Source organism: Nerophis lumbriciformis, linkage group LG01, assembly GCF_033978685.3.
Source record: "Nerophis lumbriciformis linkage group LG01, RoL_Nlum_v2.1, whole genome shotgun sequence".
Lineage (NCBI taxonomy): Eukaryota > Metazoa > Chordata > Actinopteri > Syngnathiformes > Syngnathidae > Nerophis > Nerophis lumbriciformis.
The window spans coordinates 44360001-44380760 of record NC_084548.2 but is presented as its reverse complement, the minus strand read 5'-3'; the positions used below and the strand labels follow the sequence as shown (position 1 = coordinate 44380760).

Here is a 20760-nt window from a genome sequence, read left to right as displayed (position 1 = left end):
AGTGTCTTTTGAAATACTTAGCATGATTTGGTTTAAAGAAATTCTAAAAATGACTGGCAGTATCAACATTTAAAGTCCCACAATAGAAGTGCGTACTGTGCTCCTCTAATGTGGCTGTTTTAAGTGCACCAAACACCGTTTTTTCAGATTTAAATTCTTCTGCATGCAAGTGTGCATGGTCCATGTTGATCAGTAACTAATCCCTATTTGGAATCTCACTGACATTTTCTGCTTCATGTTTGTACCTATTAACTGTCTCATATAAAATGACCTTTTGATTGTCCAACACCAATGTTTACTGGTGCTCCCATCAGACAGGACCGTGTATGCCCTGTCTGGCATCTGGAAATGCAACACATCCTGCCTTGAGTAGTTTAATGTGAAGCTCATCCCTGTGATGAATGAGCCCGTTTCTGCATCCCTTGTCTTGTGTTGGCTGCCCTCTGTTCCGCTTTGATGCAGTCTAATTTGCTGTATGGCCCAAGCAAACACACATTTATAAAAAAAAATTGTCATGGCCAGATCGATGCCATAGGTGCACCTGTCCCCCGAACCTCCATCTTCATTGTGTCCTTACTCTCCCTTTCATTTCTCACTTGTCATGTCACAGAAAGAAGTCCTCTCTGTCACTCGACATCACACTTTTTCTTCATCACCCTCCACCCCGAACCCCCATCCTATCCCATCTCCTTTTATCGCCTCTGCTCTTCCATCATTCTTCCTCACCGGCCCTCTCTCTCTTTCTCTCGATCTCTCCCTCGCCACCCCTTTACTCTGCAGTAAAAATGTCCCGTCTGGTTTTTCGAAAGATTAAAACTCAGCCTCCCTCCTCCTCCCACCCACCTCCTGCTCTCTCCATCGCTGGCTGAATGCTTAAGAGAAATGCTACTCTCGTACAGAAGAGAAAAACACACGATGGAACAGCCTCTGTTTTAGCTCCATTTAACCATTACTTTTGAGCATCAGCACCTTGGAGAGCGATCCCACTTGGAATCGAGGAGTTATTTTTTCCTCCTTTTTAGCCCATGCTATTAGGAGAGCCATGCTGGAGAGACTGCAGTCCGCTTTGAGGACTGTGAAGGAGTCTAAACGTAATTATTTGCTTCGTTTGCTTCTCCTATCATGATTTTGAGCAGACGGGTGAGCTTGTTTGGTGTTAGTTTGCTGCAGTGTTTTGTCTGTTTATTCAGTTTTACGCATCAGCTGAGAGCTTTTCATTGTAACTCAGAAGTTTGCTCTGTCAGATGTGTTGACTGTGGCCATGTGGAACTTGGATCCACATGCCGACATGTTTCTGAATAGCTATAGGTATAAATGATGTTACATGCTACTGGCCTTTACGAATGTATTGGGCCCATTAGTGGGCAATGAAATGAACAGCTTTAACAGATATGACAGATGCTGTTCAGTGAAGATTAACAGGCACTCTCTCATCTGGGATGTGTGGTTAGCATTAGCAGACTGCAAGACACCGCTATATGGAGAGTATGTTTTTCCATAATGGTTGGAGATGGTGGTACCTCTTCTGAGCGGTGGTCATTGCAGCAGAGTGCTGTTGCTGTTTGGGCTACTGGGCATGATGCAGTGGGATTACTCTGGACAGGACAACATGGACTGCCAGGGGGAAAGACAATTTGTTATGAAGCAGCCCATTTGGATGTGTGTGTGTGTGTGTGTGTGTGTGTGTGTGTGTGTGTGTGTGTGTGTGTGTGTGTGTGTGTGTGTGTGTGTGTGTGTGTGTGTGTGTGTGGCTGAGCACGTGTGTGAGTCATCACACGTGCACGTGAGAAAGGCTTTTGCATGTGCACGTGTGTATTTGGCAGAGGTCAACGTTCCACTGTTGTATTATACGTGGTAAGAAGACTATTTGCAAAGCTGCCTCTGCTCTGATTTGACCTGATTGCCATTTCTGCCCGTGCCACTCAGATGAAGCCCAGAATGAACAGTTGTCTCATGGGCTCTGAGTTAGAGGCAGTGACTGACTCGACAGACGTAGATCTCTTATGACACACAGCTTACTAACAACCATTTACAACATGTGTGACTAAAGTCTGGACGCAAAAGAAATGTGTTATTTCATTGAGTTCACCTGAATTTTGTAAAGTGTACAAAGTTGAAGGTGTTTTTAAATCAATATTTCAATTGAATAAAATATAAAAAAATATATTTTTGGAAAATGTTCATTTTTCGGTACATGCAGTAGATCTGCAAAGAAGCGATAAAACTGGCAATTTTAATAATGGAAGCACTTTGGGTAAGGAGGTGATTTGTGCCACATTGAAATAAATAGTTCAGGGATTTGAGAAGGGCCAACTGTTGCCAGCAGGAGGTAGTACAGTTGCAAAAAAAGTATGTAAACCCTTTGGCATTACTTGGATTTTTGCACAAATTGGGCACAACATGTGTTCTGGTCTTCATCTAAGTCACAACAATAGACAAACACAGTCTGTTTAAACTAATACTGCACAAATATGTTTTAGTTTTTTATTGAACACAATATGTAAACATTGACAGTGCAGGTTGGAAAAAGTATGTGAACCCATAAGCTACTGACTTCTCTAAGAGTCAATAGGAGCCAGGAGTCGGCCAACCTTGAGTCCAACCAATGTGATTAGATTGCAGGTGTTGGTTTAAACTGCACTGCCTTATAAAAACAAACCAGTTTGCTGTTCTCAAGAAGTATTGCCGGATGTGAACAGTTGTTTTGCCCAAAAGCGCTCTTTGAAAACCTATGCTCAAGAATTGTTGACTTGCATGAAGATGGAAAGGGTTACAAAATTATCTCTAAAAGCCTTGATGTCCATGTGTCCATGGTAAGACAGACTGTCTACAAATGGAGAACATTCAGCACCGTTGCTACTCTTCCTAGGCGTGGTGGTTCGGTAAAGATGGCCGCAAGAGCACAGCGCAGAATGCTCAATTAGGTGAAAAAAGACTTACAAAAAACGCTGGTACATGCTAACATTTTGTTGATAAATCAACAATAAGGAAAACATTAAACAAGAATGGAGTTCATGGGAGGACACCACAGAGGAAGCCATTGCTGTCAAAGAAAAGCATTGTAGTACGTGTGGAGTTTGCAAAAGAGGTCTTAGTTAAAAGTTAAAGTTAAAGTACCAATGATTGTCACACACACACACTAGGTGTGGCGAAATTATTCTCTGCATTTGACCCATCACCCTTGATCACCCCCTGGGAGGTGAGGGGAGCAGTGGGCAGCAGCGGTGGCCGCGCCCGGGAATCATTTTTGGTGATTTAACCCCCAATTCCAACCCTTGATGCTGAGTGACAAGCAGGGAGGTAATGGGTCCCATTTTTATAGTCTTTGGTATGACTCGGCCGGGGTTTGAACCCACAACCTACCGATCTCAGGGCGGACACTCTAACCACTAGGCCACTGAGTCGGTTAGATGTTCCACAGTACTACTGGTAAAATATTCTGTGGACAAATGAAGCCAAAATGTAGATGTTTAAAAGGAACACACAACGCTATGTGTGGAGAAAAAAGGCACATGACACCAACATCGAAACCTCATCCCCACGATGAAATATGGTGGAGGGGGCATCATGGTTTGGGGTTGTTTTGCTGTCTTAGGGTCTGGACGGATTGCTGTCAACAACATAGAAATTAATTCCCAATTGTATCAAGACATTTTGCAGGAAATCTAAAGACCATCTGTCTGCCAACTGAAGCTCAATAAAGGATGGGTATTGCAACAGGACAGTGACCTAAAGTGTAAAAGTAAAGAAAATACGCCTTCTAGAGTGACCCCGTCAGAGTCCTGACCACAACCTGATTGAGACGCTGTGGCATGACCTTAAGAGAGCGATTCACACCAGACATCCCAAGCATGAAACAGTTTTGTAAACAGGAATGGTCCAAAACACCTCCAGACCATTGTACAGGTCTGATCTGCAACTACAGGAAACATTTGGTTTAGGTTATTTCTGCCAAACTAGGGTCAACCAGTTATTAAATCCAAAGGTTCACATACTTTTTTCAACCTGCACTGTTAATGTTTACATCTTGTGTTTAATAAAAAAATGAAAACATTTTTTTTTTTTGTTCGGTATTGGTATAAGCAGACTGTGTTTGTCTATTGTTGTGACTTAGATGAAGATGAGATCCCAAAGGGATACGTTTTCTTGCAATTGTATATAGAGACTGAGGACGATTTTTATAATGAAAACATGTTAATTAAGAAACATTCAAGCACATTTATAATAAAATGTAATGATAATAAATGGAAATAATAAATGTAAACACATTTAATGATTTTAGACAAATGAGGATTATTTGCTTTAAAGGGGAACATTATCACCATTTCAGAAGGGTTAAAACCATTAAAAATCAGTTCCCAGTGGCTTATTATATTTTTTGAAGTTTTTTTCAAAATTTTACCCATCACCCAATATCCCTAAAAAAAGCTTCAAAGTGCTTGATTTTAACCATCGTTATAAACACCCGTCCATTTTCCTGTGACGTCACATAGTGAAGCCAACACAAACAAACATGGCGGAAAGAACAGCAAGCTATAGCGACATTAGCTCGGATTCAGACTCGGATTTCAGCGGCTTAAGCTATTCAACAGATTACGATTGTATTGAAACGGATGGTTGTAGTGTGGAGGCAGGTAGCGAAAACGAAATTGAAAGAAACTGAAGCTATTGAGCCATATCGGTTTGAACCGTATGCAAGCGAAACCGACGAAAACGACACGACAGCCAGCGACACGGGAGAAAGCGAGGACGAATTCGGCGATCGCCTTCTAACCAACAATTGGTATGTGTTTGTTTGGCATTAAAGGAAACTAACAACTATGAACTAGGTTTACAGCATATGAAATACATTTGGCAACAACATGCACTTTGAGAGTGCAGACAGCCCAATTTTCATCAATTAATATATTCTGTAGACATACCCTCATGTCAGCAGGCCAGGGAAGCTAGGGTCGATATTCTTCTCTTGATCATCTTCGGTGGCATAAGGGACGGTGTGAGCCAAGACATCCAGGGGGTTTAGCTCGCTCGTCTGCGGGAACAAACTGCCGCCATTGCTTGCCGTGCTAGCGAGGTCCTTTGTCCCTGAATTGCTCACACACTCCGGCAGATTCAATGGGGGTCTGGCGGCAGATATCTTTGAGTTTATCGTTGGAAATGCATCTGGCTTTGAGTGTCGCAGGATATCCACACATTCTTGCCATCTCTGTCGTAGCATAGCTTTCGTCGGTAAAGTGTGCGGAACAAACGTCCAATTTCTTGCCACTTTCGCATCTTTGGGCCACTGGTGCAACTTGAATCCGTCCCTGTTCGTGTTGTTACACCCTCCGACAACACACCGACGAGGCATGATGTCTCCAAGATACGGAAAACAGTCGAAAAATTGGAAAATAACAGAGCTGATTTGACTCGGTGTTTGAGAAAATGGCGGATTGCTTCCCGATGTGACGTCACGTTGTGACGTCATCGGCCCGAGAGCGAATATTAGAAAGGCGTTTAATTTGCCAAAATTCACCCATTTAGAGTTCGGAAATCGGTTGAAAAAATATATGGTCTTTTTTCTGCAACATCAAGGTATATATTGACGTTTACATAGGTCTGGTGATAATGTTCCCCTTTAAAATACGCATTGAGGCTACAGTGTGTTTTATCTGATTACTTGAACTAATCGATAGATGACTCGATGACTAAAAAAATCAATAGCTGCAGCCCCAGTGGCAAGTAATGTAAACTTTTTAAGATACATGAAGATCTTCCCACACAAAGAAAGAGAGAGGCAAACAGCTAAATAAATAAATAGATAAATAAAACAGATTTTAGCTGGTGCTGCAGCAGATAAACGAAAAACTAATTTTTCTCCTCATCCTGTAAATACCGAAGAATGAATCTGCAATACAAATGATCACACAAAAAATAGGACAAACTGAGTTTGTGGTACATGTAGTGAATAAGACCCTCCCCACTTCTTATCCATGCTGAAAATACATGTTGTGTTGCCAACACGTAACTGCAGTGGCTTACTAATGGGGGAGCTGCAGGTTGCAGCATCCCATAAGAGCTGAGCACTAAAATAACCAATGTGATTAAAGATAAAAGTAAATATCAAAAGTCTGGCACTTTGACAGATTTGGGGTATGATAAATTATCACAAGAAAGTTTGTGTCCTGTGGCCATACTTGCCAACCTTGAGACCTCCGATTTCGGGAGGTGGGGGGGGGGGGGGGGGTGGCGGGGGGCGTGGTTAGGGGCGTGGTTAAGACATATATATATATATAAGAAATACTTGACTTTCAGTGAATTCTAGCTATATATATATATATATATATTTTATTACACACATATATATATATATATATACATATATATATATATATATATATATATATATGACAGATGGGCTGAAAGATATATATATACATATATATATATATATATATATATATATATATATATATATATATATATATATATATATATATACATATATATATATATATATATATATATATATATATATATATATATATATATATATATATATATATATATATATATATATATAAATAGATAAAAGAAATACTTGAATTTCAGTGTTCATTTATTTACTCATATACACACACATAACACTCATCTACTCATTGTTGAGTTAAGGGTTGAATTGTCCATCCTTGTTTTATTCTCTGTCACTATTTCAGAACACACACATTATACAAATATACATTATAAAATCAATAAGAAAACGGGAGCTCTAATTTGGGAGTCTGAATTAGGATCAGAAATTCCTTTATAAACATTGCGCACTCACGTCGCCTTTTTGTATTGATTACTGCAGCTGTGCACTGGATTCATTCACAAATACAAACTACAACTCACAAACACTTTAGAGTTAGGCTCCACCATCAGAATGTGTACTTAAACTTATAAAGATCACATGGATATTATTCAGTGAGTTGATTCACCAAAACTAACCTGTTATACAGGAGGAAAAAGCACACAGGACGTTTCAATTGTTCACAGACTGGTCGCACTCATCACAATGACAAGACACTTCCGGTCTGCAGGTGATAGCATTCAATTGGGAAGAAACGCCCTACTTCCCCCTACTGACCAATGTGAATACTGATAAATGTGTAATGACAGCTCCAAAAACGAATTCAAACCACAAAATAAAATAAATAAATCAACACAAAAATGTGACACATTATGGGTGGGTCACATATGCATGTACAGTAGATGGCAGTATTGTCCTGTTTAAAAGTGTCACAACATTGCTGTTTACGGCAGACGAACTGCTTTACGGTAGACGAAAACTTGACTGCTGTTGTTGTGTGTTGTTACCGCGCTGGGAGGACGTTAATGAAACTGCCTAACAATAAACCCACATAAGAAACCAAGAACTCGCCCTCGATCATTAGCTGTTTATATTGTGGGAAAGCGGACGTGAGAACAGGCTGTCAACACGTCACTCAGGTCCGCATGGAGCTGGAGGGGGCGTGGCCTCCAGCTCCGCCTGAATTTCGGGAGATTTTCGGGAGAAAATTTGTCCCGGGAGGTTTTCGGGAGAGGCGCTGAATTTCGGGAGTCTCCCGGAAAATCCGGGAGGGTTGGCAAGTATGCCTGTGGCAGTTTGTACCTGAGCAGCAAGGCGGTGCATATGAAGGCTGCTGTGTCAGCCGTTGGAGAGATTAAATGACAGATGGGCTGAAAGAAAAGATGTGAGTGTTTCAAGGAGACACTTTGGGAGGTGTGGAGAAAACGAAGTCATTTAATGTAAACCACCATGCGCAGCCCAACTGCACTTCAAATACATTTCAAATAGGAATCCAGTTTTATGCACTAAGGCTGATCACCACATTTAGCAGCATTTACGTCACTGTATGTCACACGTCGGTGTTATTGTGCCATTGTGCCAAGACATTTCAACTCTGTGTACCGATGTTTTTCATTCCCTCTGTAGCTGCATCTCTCCTTCCCCACCGTTTTGTGACGGTACGCAGAGGTAGCCCAGCATCTAAAAGCGGTCAAATTCGGCCCGGAGATCGATTGGAGGCCGTAGAAGGACGTTCAGTGGTGACCCTTCCTCATCGAGAGCTAGCTCAGATCCTACGGCGTGCAGGAAACAGTCTACGCCTCACCATTGTCCCCCGGCCCAGCACCTGTAAGCCCAAATACACTTTCACAGTCTCTTTACTTGAGATTGAACCTTTCTGGTATGAAACTCCTGCAGATTTAACAGGGCTTTCGGAACCCACTGAGTATGATCCTGGTCACAGAAGCAGAAAGGGTCAGCGTTCACGACCGAAAGTGAGTGCTGCATAGGGAAGACATGTTTGATTTTATGATTCAAGTCCACATTTACACTCTTTCGACTCTCTCTTCCAGCGTGACTCCAGGTATTACAGCCTCGACCTGGATCGCGGCGCCTCTGGCTTTGGGTTTAGTCTCAGAGGGGGAAGTGAGTACAACATGGGCCTCTATGTCCTGGGACTAATGGAGGGAGGGCCAGCCTCACACAGCCAAAAGATGCAAGTGAGTGACCTAGCAGTGGTTGGAGACAGTCTCTGAAATAAAACTAACAATTGCTAATAACAACAGATCATGGCCTGTGCGTGGGGCCCATGATCCCTCAGGGGCCTCATTTTGTGTACATTCAAAATGTCAACAAACATAATCCTTGCCAATTCTTGGTCCGCCACTGATAATATAATGGCAAATTTGACTTTCTCACCCGGGAAGCACAGTGAAACAGGGGTTAGTCAGTGCATGTGCCTTACAATATGAAGATCCTGGGTTCGATCCCCGAGATTGGCTCCAAAAAGGACAGGCGGTAGAAAATGGATGGGTGGATGGACTTTTCCACCCTTCTCCTTGGCGCACAGTGTTAGTGCTAGTCTTGCAGTGGTACTGATTTCAAGTCCCTATTAGATATGTGTCAGCATAGTTTACAAATTTAGGTCAAAAGTGTTATTTTTCACAAAAAAATATTTATTATTGAGCATTTTCTTTCTTGTTTTAGTACAAAACGTGCATCAAAGTAAACTTAAGTTTGATTAAAAATGTACAAAACATTTTCACATAAATAACTTAGTTGTGAAAAATATAATGCCCCAATATAGCCAGGGGTGGCCCTGACAATTATTTTAAGAGGATCCATGATGATTTCAATGTACATTTAAACACTTTATTATGGTCTATAAGATTTATTAAATATGGTCTAGTGTAAATTTTGCATAAATATTTCTCCACAGTTATATTCAATACCTACTTTCAGCATATGTACAAAATTATTGTTTGTGGAGGCGTTCCCAGATTGCAAACGAAACAAGGTCCTGGGTTCGATCCCCGGGCTCTGGGTCTTTCTGTGTGGAGTTTGAATGTTCTCCCCATGACTGCGTGGGTTCCCTCCGGGTACTCCAGCTTCCTACCACCTCCAAAGACATGCACCTGGGGATAAGTTGATTGGCAACACTAAATTGGCCCTAGTGTGTGAATGTGAGTGTGAATGTTGTCTGTCTATCTGTGTTGGCCTTGCGATGAGATGGCGACTTGTCCAGGGTGTACCCCGCCTTCCGCCTGAATGCAGCTGAGATAGGCTCCAACAACCCCCGCGACCCCTAAAGGGACAAGCGGTATAAAATGGATGGTGTTAGCTCTAGTCTTGCAGTGGTACTGAGTTCAAGTCCCTATTATATCTGTGTCGGCAAAGTTTACAAATTTATGAGACTCAAAAGTGTTATTTTTCACAAAAAAATATTTATTATTGAGCATTTTCTCTCTCGTTTTAGTATAAAACGTGCATTAAATTAAACTTAAGTTTGATTAAAAATGTACAAAACATTTTCAAATAAATAAAATAGTTGTGAAAAATACAATGCCCCAATATATCGAGGGATGGCCCTGACAATTGTTTTAAGAGGATCTATGATGATTTCAATTTACATTTAAACACTTTATTATGGTCTATAAGATGCATTAGATATTCTTTGGTGTAAATTTTGTTTATATTCAATACCTACTTTCAGCATATGTACAACATTTTTGTTTGTGGAGGCGTTCCTAGATTGCAAACGAAACAACGCCCCATTCTCTCCAAAGGTATCATAATTTATCTTTTGAAAATGTACACTGTTGACTAGATATATTGAAGACAAAAATCACGGTTAATTTTTCCCGGATAAGTTTGAAAATGAACTTCATAAACATTAGTGTATATACAGATTCACCTTGTCACAACATTAGGTACACCTGCCCACATTTAGCAGCATTTACGTCACTGTATGTCACACGTCGGTGTTATTGTGCCATTGTGCCAAGATTAGATGCAAATAATTTTTCATCTTACCTTTTCTGTGTTTCCTCATAGCCTGAAGCCCTCAGGCTGATAGCTTCAAGTGTTTTCATTCTTGTGCAGGTGAGTGACCAGCTTGTGGAGATCAATGGTGACAGCACAGCGGGGATGACCCACAGTCAGGCTGTGGAGCAGATCCGCAGAGGAGGCCACCGCATTCATCTGGTCCTCAAGAGAGGAAATGGATACGTGCCTGATTATGGTGAGAAGGAGAGGAAGGGTTTGGGAGTATTGTTATTGAGATATAACTTTTAGGAAAATTCTTGCATGAGATTTCAAACTGCTTGTTCTATAATACTGTATACCCTTTTTCTATCTGTAATTCACCCACAAACTAATTTTCCTCATGTGCTGTACATGTTTTCTTCTCCAAACACGGCTGCTTTTTCTGTTTTCCTTCTCTTTCGGTCTTTTTCCCAATTTCTCTTTCTCTCAGTGGAGCTGTCCAGTTTGTCTCTTTGTATGACCAACTCCAAATCAGGCGAGCCTTGCTTCTATGTCATTGGACGGACAGAGAATACGCGGTTGGTAATGGTTCCTGTTAGTTCTCCCATTTTCTGTCTCTCTACATCCCTATGCTCACTAATCACTTTGTCTTCACTGACAGAATCTTCACAATTGTTTTCATACATCCCATTGAAAAATTCTAAACAACTTGTCTACTTTACCTCCAAACTTAATTATAGTTTGAGGAGATACAATATGGTAGAGTAAGTACAGCCTTCACATTTCAGCAAACATTTTATTACGTCCTCTAAATAGACAATATTATAAAAATAAAACATGGATACACTTAGAGTAGTCAATGTGCTTCTTGTATACATGTACTGCTGTCTGAATTTAAATAAAAACACAGCCATTATTGTCTAACTATAGTTGGCAACAAAAGTGAGTACACCTTACAGTAAACATTGTAACGGTACAGTGAGGAAGGAGACAGCATGTTTATTTGCACGAATGTGCGACGTGTGTAATAAAGCCAAATATGTGGTGTGTGACTATGTGAAGCGAGGTGTTGAAGGTGCGTGTTGAGGAAGGCGTGGAAGTCCAGAAGGAGCAAGGCAGGTTCGGAGGTCCGTGGGCAAGCAAGAGGTCAAGGGCAGCAGAGAGGCGTCAGAGTCCGTGTCCAGCCGAGAGGTCGAGATCCAGGAAAGCAGCAAGAAGACAGGAGGGAATCTGTGGAGACGAGACACACAACTCGAATCCAGGGAACGAAGAGGAGCTGCAGGGTGACGACACAGGACAAGACACAATGAGCACCAAGGAAGGGAAACACAGAGAGCAAGGAAGCACATAGGGGAGGAAAGCTGGAGACGTGTGAGGCTTACTGTACTGGTACAGGTAGCTACGTTCTGGCACTGAAACGTAGGATTCGCTGGCTTATGAAGGCAGGGGAGCTTTCATCAGCGTCAGGTGTGTTGATTGTAAATTACGTGCAGCCGTGCGAAGGAGTGGCTGCAGCATGAGAGGAACGCCCGTGGGCGTGTCCAGCGGTCTGAGCGCACAGCTGAATGTGCGGCGGCAGGTGCTTGAGCCGTAACAAACATGTCCAAATTGTGTCTAAAATGTCAACACTTAGTGTGAGCACCATTGTTATCTAGCACTGCTTTAATCCACTTGGGCATGGAATTCACCAAAGCTGCATAGTTGTTACTCTTATCCAATTCCACCTCTTCATGATGACATCTTCTTTTGCATAGCTGATGCTAACGCCATGTCGTGAAGTCAAGCCCTCCTTTCCAACTGCTAAGAGTGGGCTTTGTAGAGGGCAGCCAGTGATTATGTGCACACAGTAGTCTGGTCAGGCTTGCCACACTTGAATGCTGTATTGTCCGATAGGTTTCACAACTTCAACACCAAAAAGAAATGCGTTACTGTGAAAAGTAACTATTTAGTTACTTCTTTTTTTCTTCTTTTTTTTTTTTAAAGCTCCCATTAATGCCCTTTTAGCCTTCATTCCAGTACTGTTATTGCACTGGAGAATAATACAATCTGTTGATCAACTTGACATGCATTTTTATCTTCCTTTTAACATAATTAATGAAAAAAAGTGCAACATAAAAAGGCATTTCTCCTTTTTTAAACTTGGACCAATGACCATTATTAAAAAAAAAACTTAAAGTGCAACATAAGAAGGCACATCATCTTCCTTGAAACATAGGTAGTGAAATAAAGCCAGACATCTGGAGTGATGCTGCTGTCTTCCACACTTGGAGCCATGGATTGAATCCTTGTTTTCAGTGGCAGGATCATTGACACAGATGGTGAAGTTTCAGTGCTCAGTAGAGATGTAACAGTTTTGAGGGGTTTAAGCACCTGGAGGACCTCCTCTGCCACTCTCACATCATCATCAGACAGGGTGATGATGTCTTTGACATTTGTCTTCAGAGTCTTGTGGGTCAATGCAGAGTATGCTGCTCCAACATATCATAAGTGGAGTTCCACCTCGTTGGGACATCATGTATAAGCTTATGAGTAGGCAGCTTTAGCATTTCTTGCTTTGTCTTAAGCACATGAGCAGCTGTTGTGCTTGGGTGGAAGTAGGTAACCTCCTTCCTGATCCTCCCAAGGAGGCGCTCCATCCTATTGACTGAGATGCCCTTCTGTGATGCCAAATTCACTAAATGTGCAAAGCACCTACCTGTGGTCCCAGTCCTGCCTCATTCACTGCATTTTTTTATTTTTGGCATTATCATGTGTGACTGGGATATCTTTATCTTCCATTCCTCCACTGCTTGTGTCAGTACCTGCGCAAGGTGACTCTCGTAGAGGAGGCGTGTCTTCTCATCTCCCAGTCTGCTGTGATGAAGTGAGCGCTTATAGTTCCCCTGGACCTCCACCAGTCTGTCGTGAGCGCAACAGATGATGCTCGGGATAGTTCATCCACAACTTTTTTCTTCTCCTGCTCATAAAGATCTGGCACAATCTTATCGCTGAAGTGGGTGCGCGACGGGATGTCGTAACGTGGCTCAAGCACGTTCAGCATGTGTTTAAAACCCTCGTTTTGCACAACCGAGTCTGCACCTATAAACACACCGATTAAATGGCGCGGGGCGTTCAAGCTCCTCCGTTACTCCGCTCGCCATGACCACGCTGTGTGTGGACTGAACGTGCCAACAACTTTTTTTTTTGTTTCATACAGTATATCAAAACGCGGATCACGTGTGTGCCGAACCGAAGATATTGATCCGAACGGATCACGGATCAAAGTTGATCCGTTGCACCACTAGTAAACACAGACACGCCTCCCTCCCCTCCCCTCCTCACACCCACACCCAGACACACACAGAGCGCCTCTTTTCTTCTCTCCCTTGTGACAGAGGAAGATTCAGAAGGACGACACCGCAACTCTCCAATAAAACACACTCAGATCTTCTGTTTCTAGCCGATACTACATAACAAATAACGTAAAATAACGCAGTAACGCATCATGTAGTAACGGTAACTGAGTTACTGAATATAAAAAATAACGCGTTAGATTACTAGTTACCGCTGAAACTAACGGCGTTACAGTAACGCGTTACAGTAACGCGTTACTTTGTAACGCGTTAGTCCCAACACTGGGGAATACTGGAGGAACCAGCTTTCTCCCAAATCTACTTACAGGGGGCTGGAGCAAAACACAGACAAATAGCGAAAAAAGTCAAAAGCCCTTAACATTAAAGTTGAAGCACTGACAGACCTTATTGTGCGATGATGGGGGCATAAGACGACATTCTCTTCACCTTGACTTGTACCTTGTTCTGTCAGCTAGATAATTATTTGTTTCTTGAGGTGATCAACCCCGTTCAGGTCTAAAGACATATACTTGGCCTCTCAATCCCGTCAACCTTCAGCTTCCTAAGCAAAACCCTTGTTATAATAGAAGTGTCTTTGGGCTTGTTATTGTTGTGAAAAAATATTTATTAGCTAAGAAAGGGAATTTCCGGAATAAAGACGTAGAAATTGAACAGTTTATTAATCTTTGCAAAGGTTTGCAATGGGGTCAGGCAAGATACAGAGTGCATGATGGTATGTAAATGTCTAGCTAAGAGTATTTTTCCAAATGAAACTCTTATACACCCCACATGTAAATTAATTACATCAGCAACAACAACCAAAGAAGCCAGGTGCCGGTGTGTCTCAGAAGCCCTTAACCAATAGTTTTTAATAATCGAATGCAAATGCTCAGATTCAGGGTAAAGGTCTGAAGACAAGGCCTACAGAAGCGATGCTAGTCACGACTAGTCACGCCTATAGTACTAAGATGATCCCCTGCTGTGATGCAATGTAACTTACATGAAAAGGCACTCTATTGAAATGCAACAATCACTGCTCACAGATGTAATACAAAGTCAAATAACAGGTTATATATAAGTTGTATCAGCAAATTATACTTTAACCCCTCACATTATGTTGGCTCAGATAGTAAAGCAGCCGTTCTAGCAACTTGAGGGTTCCAGGTTCGATTTCAGCTCCGGCCATCCGAGTCACTGCTGTTGTGTCTTTGAGCAAGACACTTCATCCACCTTTCTCCCAGGGCCGTTCACACTGGTGTGCAAATGTGTGTGGAAGTCTGGTGGTAGTTGGTTGGGCCATAGGCGCAAATCGGCAGCCACAATTCCGTCAGTCCACCCTAGGGCAGCTGTGGCTGCAAATGTAGCTTACCACCATCAACGTATGAATGTTGAGTGAATGAATGATGGGTTTTCAGGTTTTTGTAATGCGATTTAAGTGTCTAGAAATAACGCTTTTTGCTTTACATGTTGGAATTCATGTTTGAACCGCAGTGCTCCAGTGCTGACAGTACTCATGCAGCCCCCATTGTGACGATCTGTCACTTCACTTTTGGTGGTGGTTCCTGGTTTGGTGTTTGTTTCCTGTCGGCGCTCTTATTTCGTTCCCCCTCCTGCTTTTCTCCCTAAGCGCTCGTTTCCCTCACCTGTCTCTGATTGGCAGCCTGGCACACCTGGTTGCAGTTGCCAATCAGGCGGCTATTTATGCCTGCCTCGCCTGTTCCTCAGCGCTCGAGGATTGAATATGTTAAGAACCTCTGTTGCATACATGACTGCTTCTCCTCTGTTAAATATATTAAAATCCTCTTACCTGCTCGTTGTTCTCCTGGTTCCTGCATCTTGGGGTCACAAATACCGCAGCCATGCGGGTTCCCAACACCCATGATACTACCACCACCATGCTTGACTGTAGGCAACCTGTTACGGTACAGGGGGGGAGAAGACGGCACAGAATGCAGGGACATAGTTTTAGCTCTATTTATTAATATTTACAATAGTATGGAGTGTGAAACTAATCCAAAATGTGTATGTGAGACTATGTGTAGTGATAATGTGTTGAGTGTTACCAGGAGTGTTGAGCAAGAGGCGGAAGTCCAAGGGGGAAAGGCAAGCTTGGAGATCCAGAGACAGGCAGGAGGTCTGGGGCAAGAGGGAGGAGTCAAAGTCCGTGTCCAGGCTGGAGGTCGAGATGCAAAGAGGCAGCCAGGGGAACCAGAGGGAATACGGGGAGACGAGACACACAGCTCGTCGTCAGGGAACAGAGGAATGCTGCTGGAACGAAACTGGAACACGAGACAAATGAAACACGGAGGAGGAGAAAACAGAGAGAGCGAGAGCATAGAGCTTGACACAAATTGGCTTACTGTACGGAACAGGAAACTACGTTCTGGCCCGGAACACAGGTTTGCACTGGCTTAAGAAGCCCAGGGAGCTCATCAGTGACAGGTGTGTAGAGTGCTGATTGACTGCAGAATGAATGCAGCCGCCTGCTGCAGCCGGAGTGGCGCGCGCAGGTGTGCGCTTGGAGGTGCGCTCAGCGCAGCACACAGATGAATGCGCACTGGAATGCGCCCTGACCGTGACACAATCACTATTTAACTATTTAAATGTTAATGGCTTTGTTGGGTTATTTTCAGTAGATAGTGAATCTATACTGCTATACGAGCTGTACACTGACTACTCTAATTTATATACTGTCTTCCCTTGAGAACATGTACTGTAACAAACATGTTGTTGCATTGTAAGGGGTGTGCTCAGGTATGGATTATGTAGAGTTGCATACATGAATACATTAAAAGAAGCTGAGCGAAGCATCTCAATGACAAAGCATTAAAACACTAATTGCACACTTTCACATCAAATTGCACATTTTTCAAATATGAGTCTGTTACACTGTGATACTTTCTTACTTAAAATGTTTTGCCCTTTATTCATTCCCCAGGCCGTAAACACAGAATTACCTCCCCCTCCCACCTGCGTCACCCCCGGGAGCAGGGTATGGCTGCAGTAAACTCTACCAGGCAGAGGGGGCACCGCTCCAAGCAGATGCGGAGAAGCAAGTCTTTGGACGCACGGGAGAAAGGAACAGGAAGGAGAAGAAGACATTCAGGAGGTCGCTCGGGGTTACGTAGCCCCAACTTGGACCCTGTGGAGAAAGAGGGGGGTCAGCGAGAGAACTCTCGGAAAGCCAGGAGGAAGAAAAGAAAATCTCAGAGTTTGCCCAAGGACGCCCTGTCGCTGTATGATAGTGATGTTGAGAAAGTGACAGAAGGGGGCAGAAAAGGTGAGCGAGGAAGGAGCAGAGAGAGGCAGGGTAGGAGAGAGGAAGTAGAGGAATGTGTACAGGTGGAGAGGCAGGATGTAACTCCTGTAGAGGAAAGGGTCACAGAAAAGGCAGAAGAAGTAATGGAGGAAGTGAATCTGGAGAGAGGAGACAGCTCGGAGGATGTTGTGCTGTCAATTCCTAGTCATTCCAAAAAGCTTCCCTGGCCCAAAGAGGAGTCTGAGGAGGAGCAAGATGAAAACTGGGAAGTGGCAGCAGGCTACCATGAGATGAAGCAGCTGCAGGGCTGGCTGTATGATGAAGAGGGTGAAGATAGGCTCCTAGAGGTTGAGGAAGGTCAGAGAACAGATGATGCACACAACAGACCTTTGTCAAGTGATGCTGTGATCCACGCACAGAGGAAACCATTCTCCTTCCTCACCTCCTCGCTTTCTTTACATCAACTGACGGATGATGAGTCAGAGTCCGGAGGCAGCCAATCAGACGACAGTGTGTCCGCCGCCAGCATCTCTGGCCTCTCTCTGGCCGCCGCAGAAGCCGGCGGGCGCAGGGCCGTGGTGCTGCCAGGTGGCTGGCTCATGCCCAGTCAGCAGAGGGTGGCTCGTGACCTGGCTGAGAACTCTTTAAAGCAGACGGGGCAGGGTGGAGACTGGAACAGGAAGTAGAGCAGGCCGCAGCAAGGATGTCATTTTTCATTTCTGCAACAGTCACCTTTCTTTTAGAGTGATGGAATTTGTATGTGTTATTAATACCAATGCACTTATCCATTCTGCTTAGCAATCCAGTTGTTTATATGTTGAGTAATTGTGAGTGACTTTAGCAGTCTATAAATAACTAAATAAGAGAATATTTCAGCAAGATACATTTCTATTTTTATTTCAAAGAAAAAATGAGACTGCAGACTATTTGCCTTGACGTGTGTGTTAGCTCATTACAATATTTATTTGCTGTTATATATGACAGACACACTTCTCACTTGTGAGACGGCATCTTTTTCTTTTTTCCCTATCATTCACAATCCTTAGGTAAGACAAGAACACATATGGTTTTCTTTTTTTAATGCATTCTAACTAGTAAAAGGTATGCCAGCAAAATTCTGCTTACAATGAAGCCTATGTGAGTCGCTCTACTCTGCTTATAAAGCGCCTAAAAAAACATCTAAACACCTCCAAAGTTTGTATGCACGCTGTAAGTAATGTAGTAACAGGCACACTCATAATAACATGAACTATTTACATATTTTGCTAATTTTAAGCACATGCGACGCATTCATTTTACAAATACATCAGAATGTTCGCTTTTTCCTTCGATATCATCGAGTACGACCTACTACAGACTTCATGAGAGCCAACAAACATAATAAAACATCACTTACTGTACAATGTATGCTGTCATTAGGATGCCAGCTGTTAGGATGTTGATATATTCTCATTTAGGTAAAGAATGACTCATAATTCTCGCAGAGAAAAAAGAGGGGTGGTACCAAGCCTCTTATTGTGTCTTTCTGGCAATTTCTGGGTGTAAATTGGACGCCATCGTTGACCAACTTGTCGGATTAGGTCCTCATCCAAGGTGAGAGGCTTTATTTATTAACTTTCACGAGCTCCAGGGCGAGAAAGCAGCTCACCAGCTGATGATGTCAATATAGCATTACAGGCGAGTTAGCTCTATGTGATCACGGCGCAGCTAAAAAATAGTTTGTGTTAGTGCTTATAATAACAATATCACTAATACTTGGTTAATATTCAGGTCATAAAATGTAAATTGTGTATTGTTGGCAGTTTTTGAATGGTTATTTATTTTTATGGGCGGAATAAAGGACCTCCCATTGGCTCCATTGTAAGTGAACTTCTATTTCCGTTTATTTAAGAGTTAGAATGCATTTTTTTTTTTTTTTTTGTCCAGTCCAGCTTCTCAGGCAAATCATATAGTTGATGTAGATGCCCATGTCGGCTGTTCAGATTTGCTTTACAAAAGAGAAGTGTAGGATACTTCTCTTGTTGCCTTATTTGTATTTGACTTTATTAAATGTATTCATATTATCATTTAGTGCAGCCGGGCCGGAGCAGGAGGGGATAGAAAGAGAAAAAAAAGAAGACAGAGGGGGAAATTGTGGGGACAAGAAGGGGATTAGACAGAGAGACAAAAACAACAACAGCAAGCAACAACAACAACAACAACAACAATAGAGCAACATCAGCAAATTCGACATGTACAAATATGATGGTAAAAGTAATAGCAAATAAGCAGTTAGCGAAAATAAAAAATAATACAAAAATGACAATGAGCATTATTACACTACAAATGGAGCAATTCAAATACCAATAGAAATAGCGCTATTGATAATGAACAATACCAATACTTTATTTACCTTTATTATCAACAATACAGTTGTTCAAATGCAACAATACATATACGTAATGATAACTTGAGATACGAAAGAATGCAGAAAAATGGAGGGGGAGAAAGAGAAGTAACCTACATTAACCTTGTAGATTGTTATAGTAACAATAGGTTAAGCTTTGTCCGTGTGCCATGTGTTATACCCAGTTTACCCTAGGGCAACAACGTTAATATATGCATTTTTTTTTTTAAATACATCTGTCTTTCTGTCTCTACTAATGATGTGAACGATAGGTAAAATTCCCCCCAAAAATGCAGCTCTCCTTTTTTTGCTGTATGTTTTTAATAATTGTTTTGCAGAAATATATTCGGCTACTGTTAAATTAAATCATGTAAAAAACGCAATCATGCAGTTCTTTACTGGAAGTGCTTCCCGATTCCCAAGTTCGAAGTTAAGTTCTCTGTGCCTTTTTACAGCTGATTTGTAGCTGATGTTACAAGTTGTAAATGGCCGGGGTTTTTTTTCTTTTTTGTCTGTGTCACTGTTGCCCTCATTATTGTTGAACTCCTATCTACAGTGAATTCAATTTGATTCATTTGTGGTATTGTTTAAAAATGATTCAAAGACAAAATCAAACACTAAACGATGACCATTATTTTATTTTTTTAAATGGCATCTATTCAACAATACAATATTTGCCCATGTCGCTGGACAGGACAGCCTGGTTTAAATCAATTAAAAAAATGTTTTTAAAATTGGCATTATAAATACTCTTACATTTGTCGAGTGGGTCTATATCGCGACTGTCTCTCTGCAAGTCACTGGTGTGTGTGTGAGTGACAGGAAAATAAGCTCCGACTCGCTTGGCGCCACAGAATGTGTACAAAACAATGGCTTCCTTAGAAGTACAATGAAACAAATAAAATTAATTAACCGAAACAATAAAGTTTTTAATTGGCCCAGTAAAAGCCCAAAACGAATCAAATCAAAAAATCTGAGGGGTGGTCTAAAGGTGGTAACAATGTGGCAGATTAGAGGCACTAAGATATATCCATGTGCAATAGACCTTCTGTATAGTAAAAGGTGCTTCAATTCAGCACTTATAGATATACACACAATTCTGCTGCCGTGTTATTTTGATTTTTCCAGTTTATTTTCAACTGAACTGTACAGATAGTTTAATCTCGACCACATCACAAAAACCTTTTTTTGTATTATATGTATCTCACATACCTTGATGTAATTTGCTTTCCATCGGTTATTTTCTCCTAATGTACAAAGCCTGCATAAATGTTCACGTATACCTCATGAAGATGCCAAGCAATACCATTGAATAACTGTCAGCCATCTGTTTGTGTGTCAGTCTGCTCTGTGCTGTGCAGACACTTTACTATATTGTTGTATATCCGTGATCATGCAAATCCCCTTTATACCGCAGCTGTGATATTCTGCAGCCATGTATATGCCGGTTTATTCTGTAAATGTTTGTAAAGCAGTTTATGTGTATATA

The 20760-nt window shown here is 42.0% G+C and overlaps 1 protein-coding gene and 1 long non-coding RNA gene across 5 annotated transcripts in view; one reads left to right on the top strand and one right to left on the bottom strand.

Moving 5' to 3' along the window:
- The window catches only part of magixb (MAGI family member, X-linked b), a 126193-nt gene that overhangs the window by 104637 nt on the left and 796 nt on the right, over nt 1-20760 (top strand). For 3 of the 4 annotated variants that reach the window (XM_061983256.2, XM_061983246.2, XM_061983237.2), the window contains exons 13-17: nt 7958-8158; nt 8228-8304; nt 8383-8538; nt 10421-10550; nt 16565-20760. The exon at nt 16565-20760 is cut by the window's right edge and continues 796 nt beyond it. In XM_061983256.2, the coding sequence (XP_061839240.2) occupies nt 7958-8158; nt 8228-8304; nt 8383-8538; nt 10421-10550; nt 16565-17571 (1571 nt within the window). In that variant the 3' untranslated portion in view covers nt 17572-20760. Of the gene's footprint in view, nt 1-7957; nt 8159-8227; nt 8305-8382; nt 8539-10420; nt 10551-10784; nt 10889-16564 lie in introns of all 4 variants that reach the window. The other variant, XM_061983263.2, reaches the window with a different exon arrangement.
- Nucleotides 15438-17339, bottom strand: LOC133621274 (uncharacterized). Its single transcript, XR_009817630.2, has 3 exons — nt 17273-17339; nt 15690-16768; nt 15438-15540 (listed from the first exon to the last, which is right to left on the bottom strand). It is a non-coding gene; the product is annotated as an uncharacterized lncRNA (long non-coding RNA).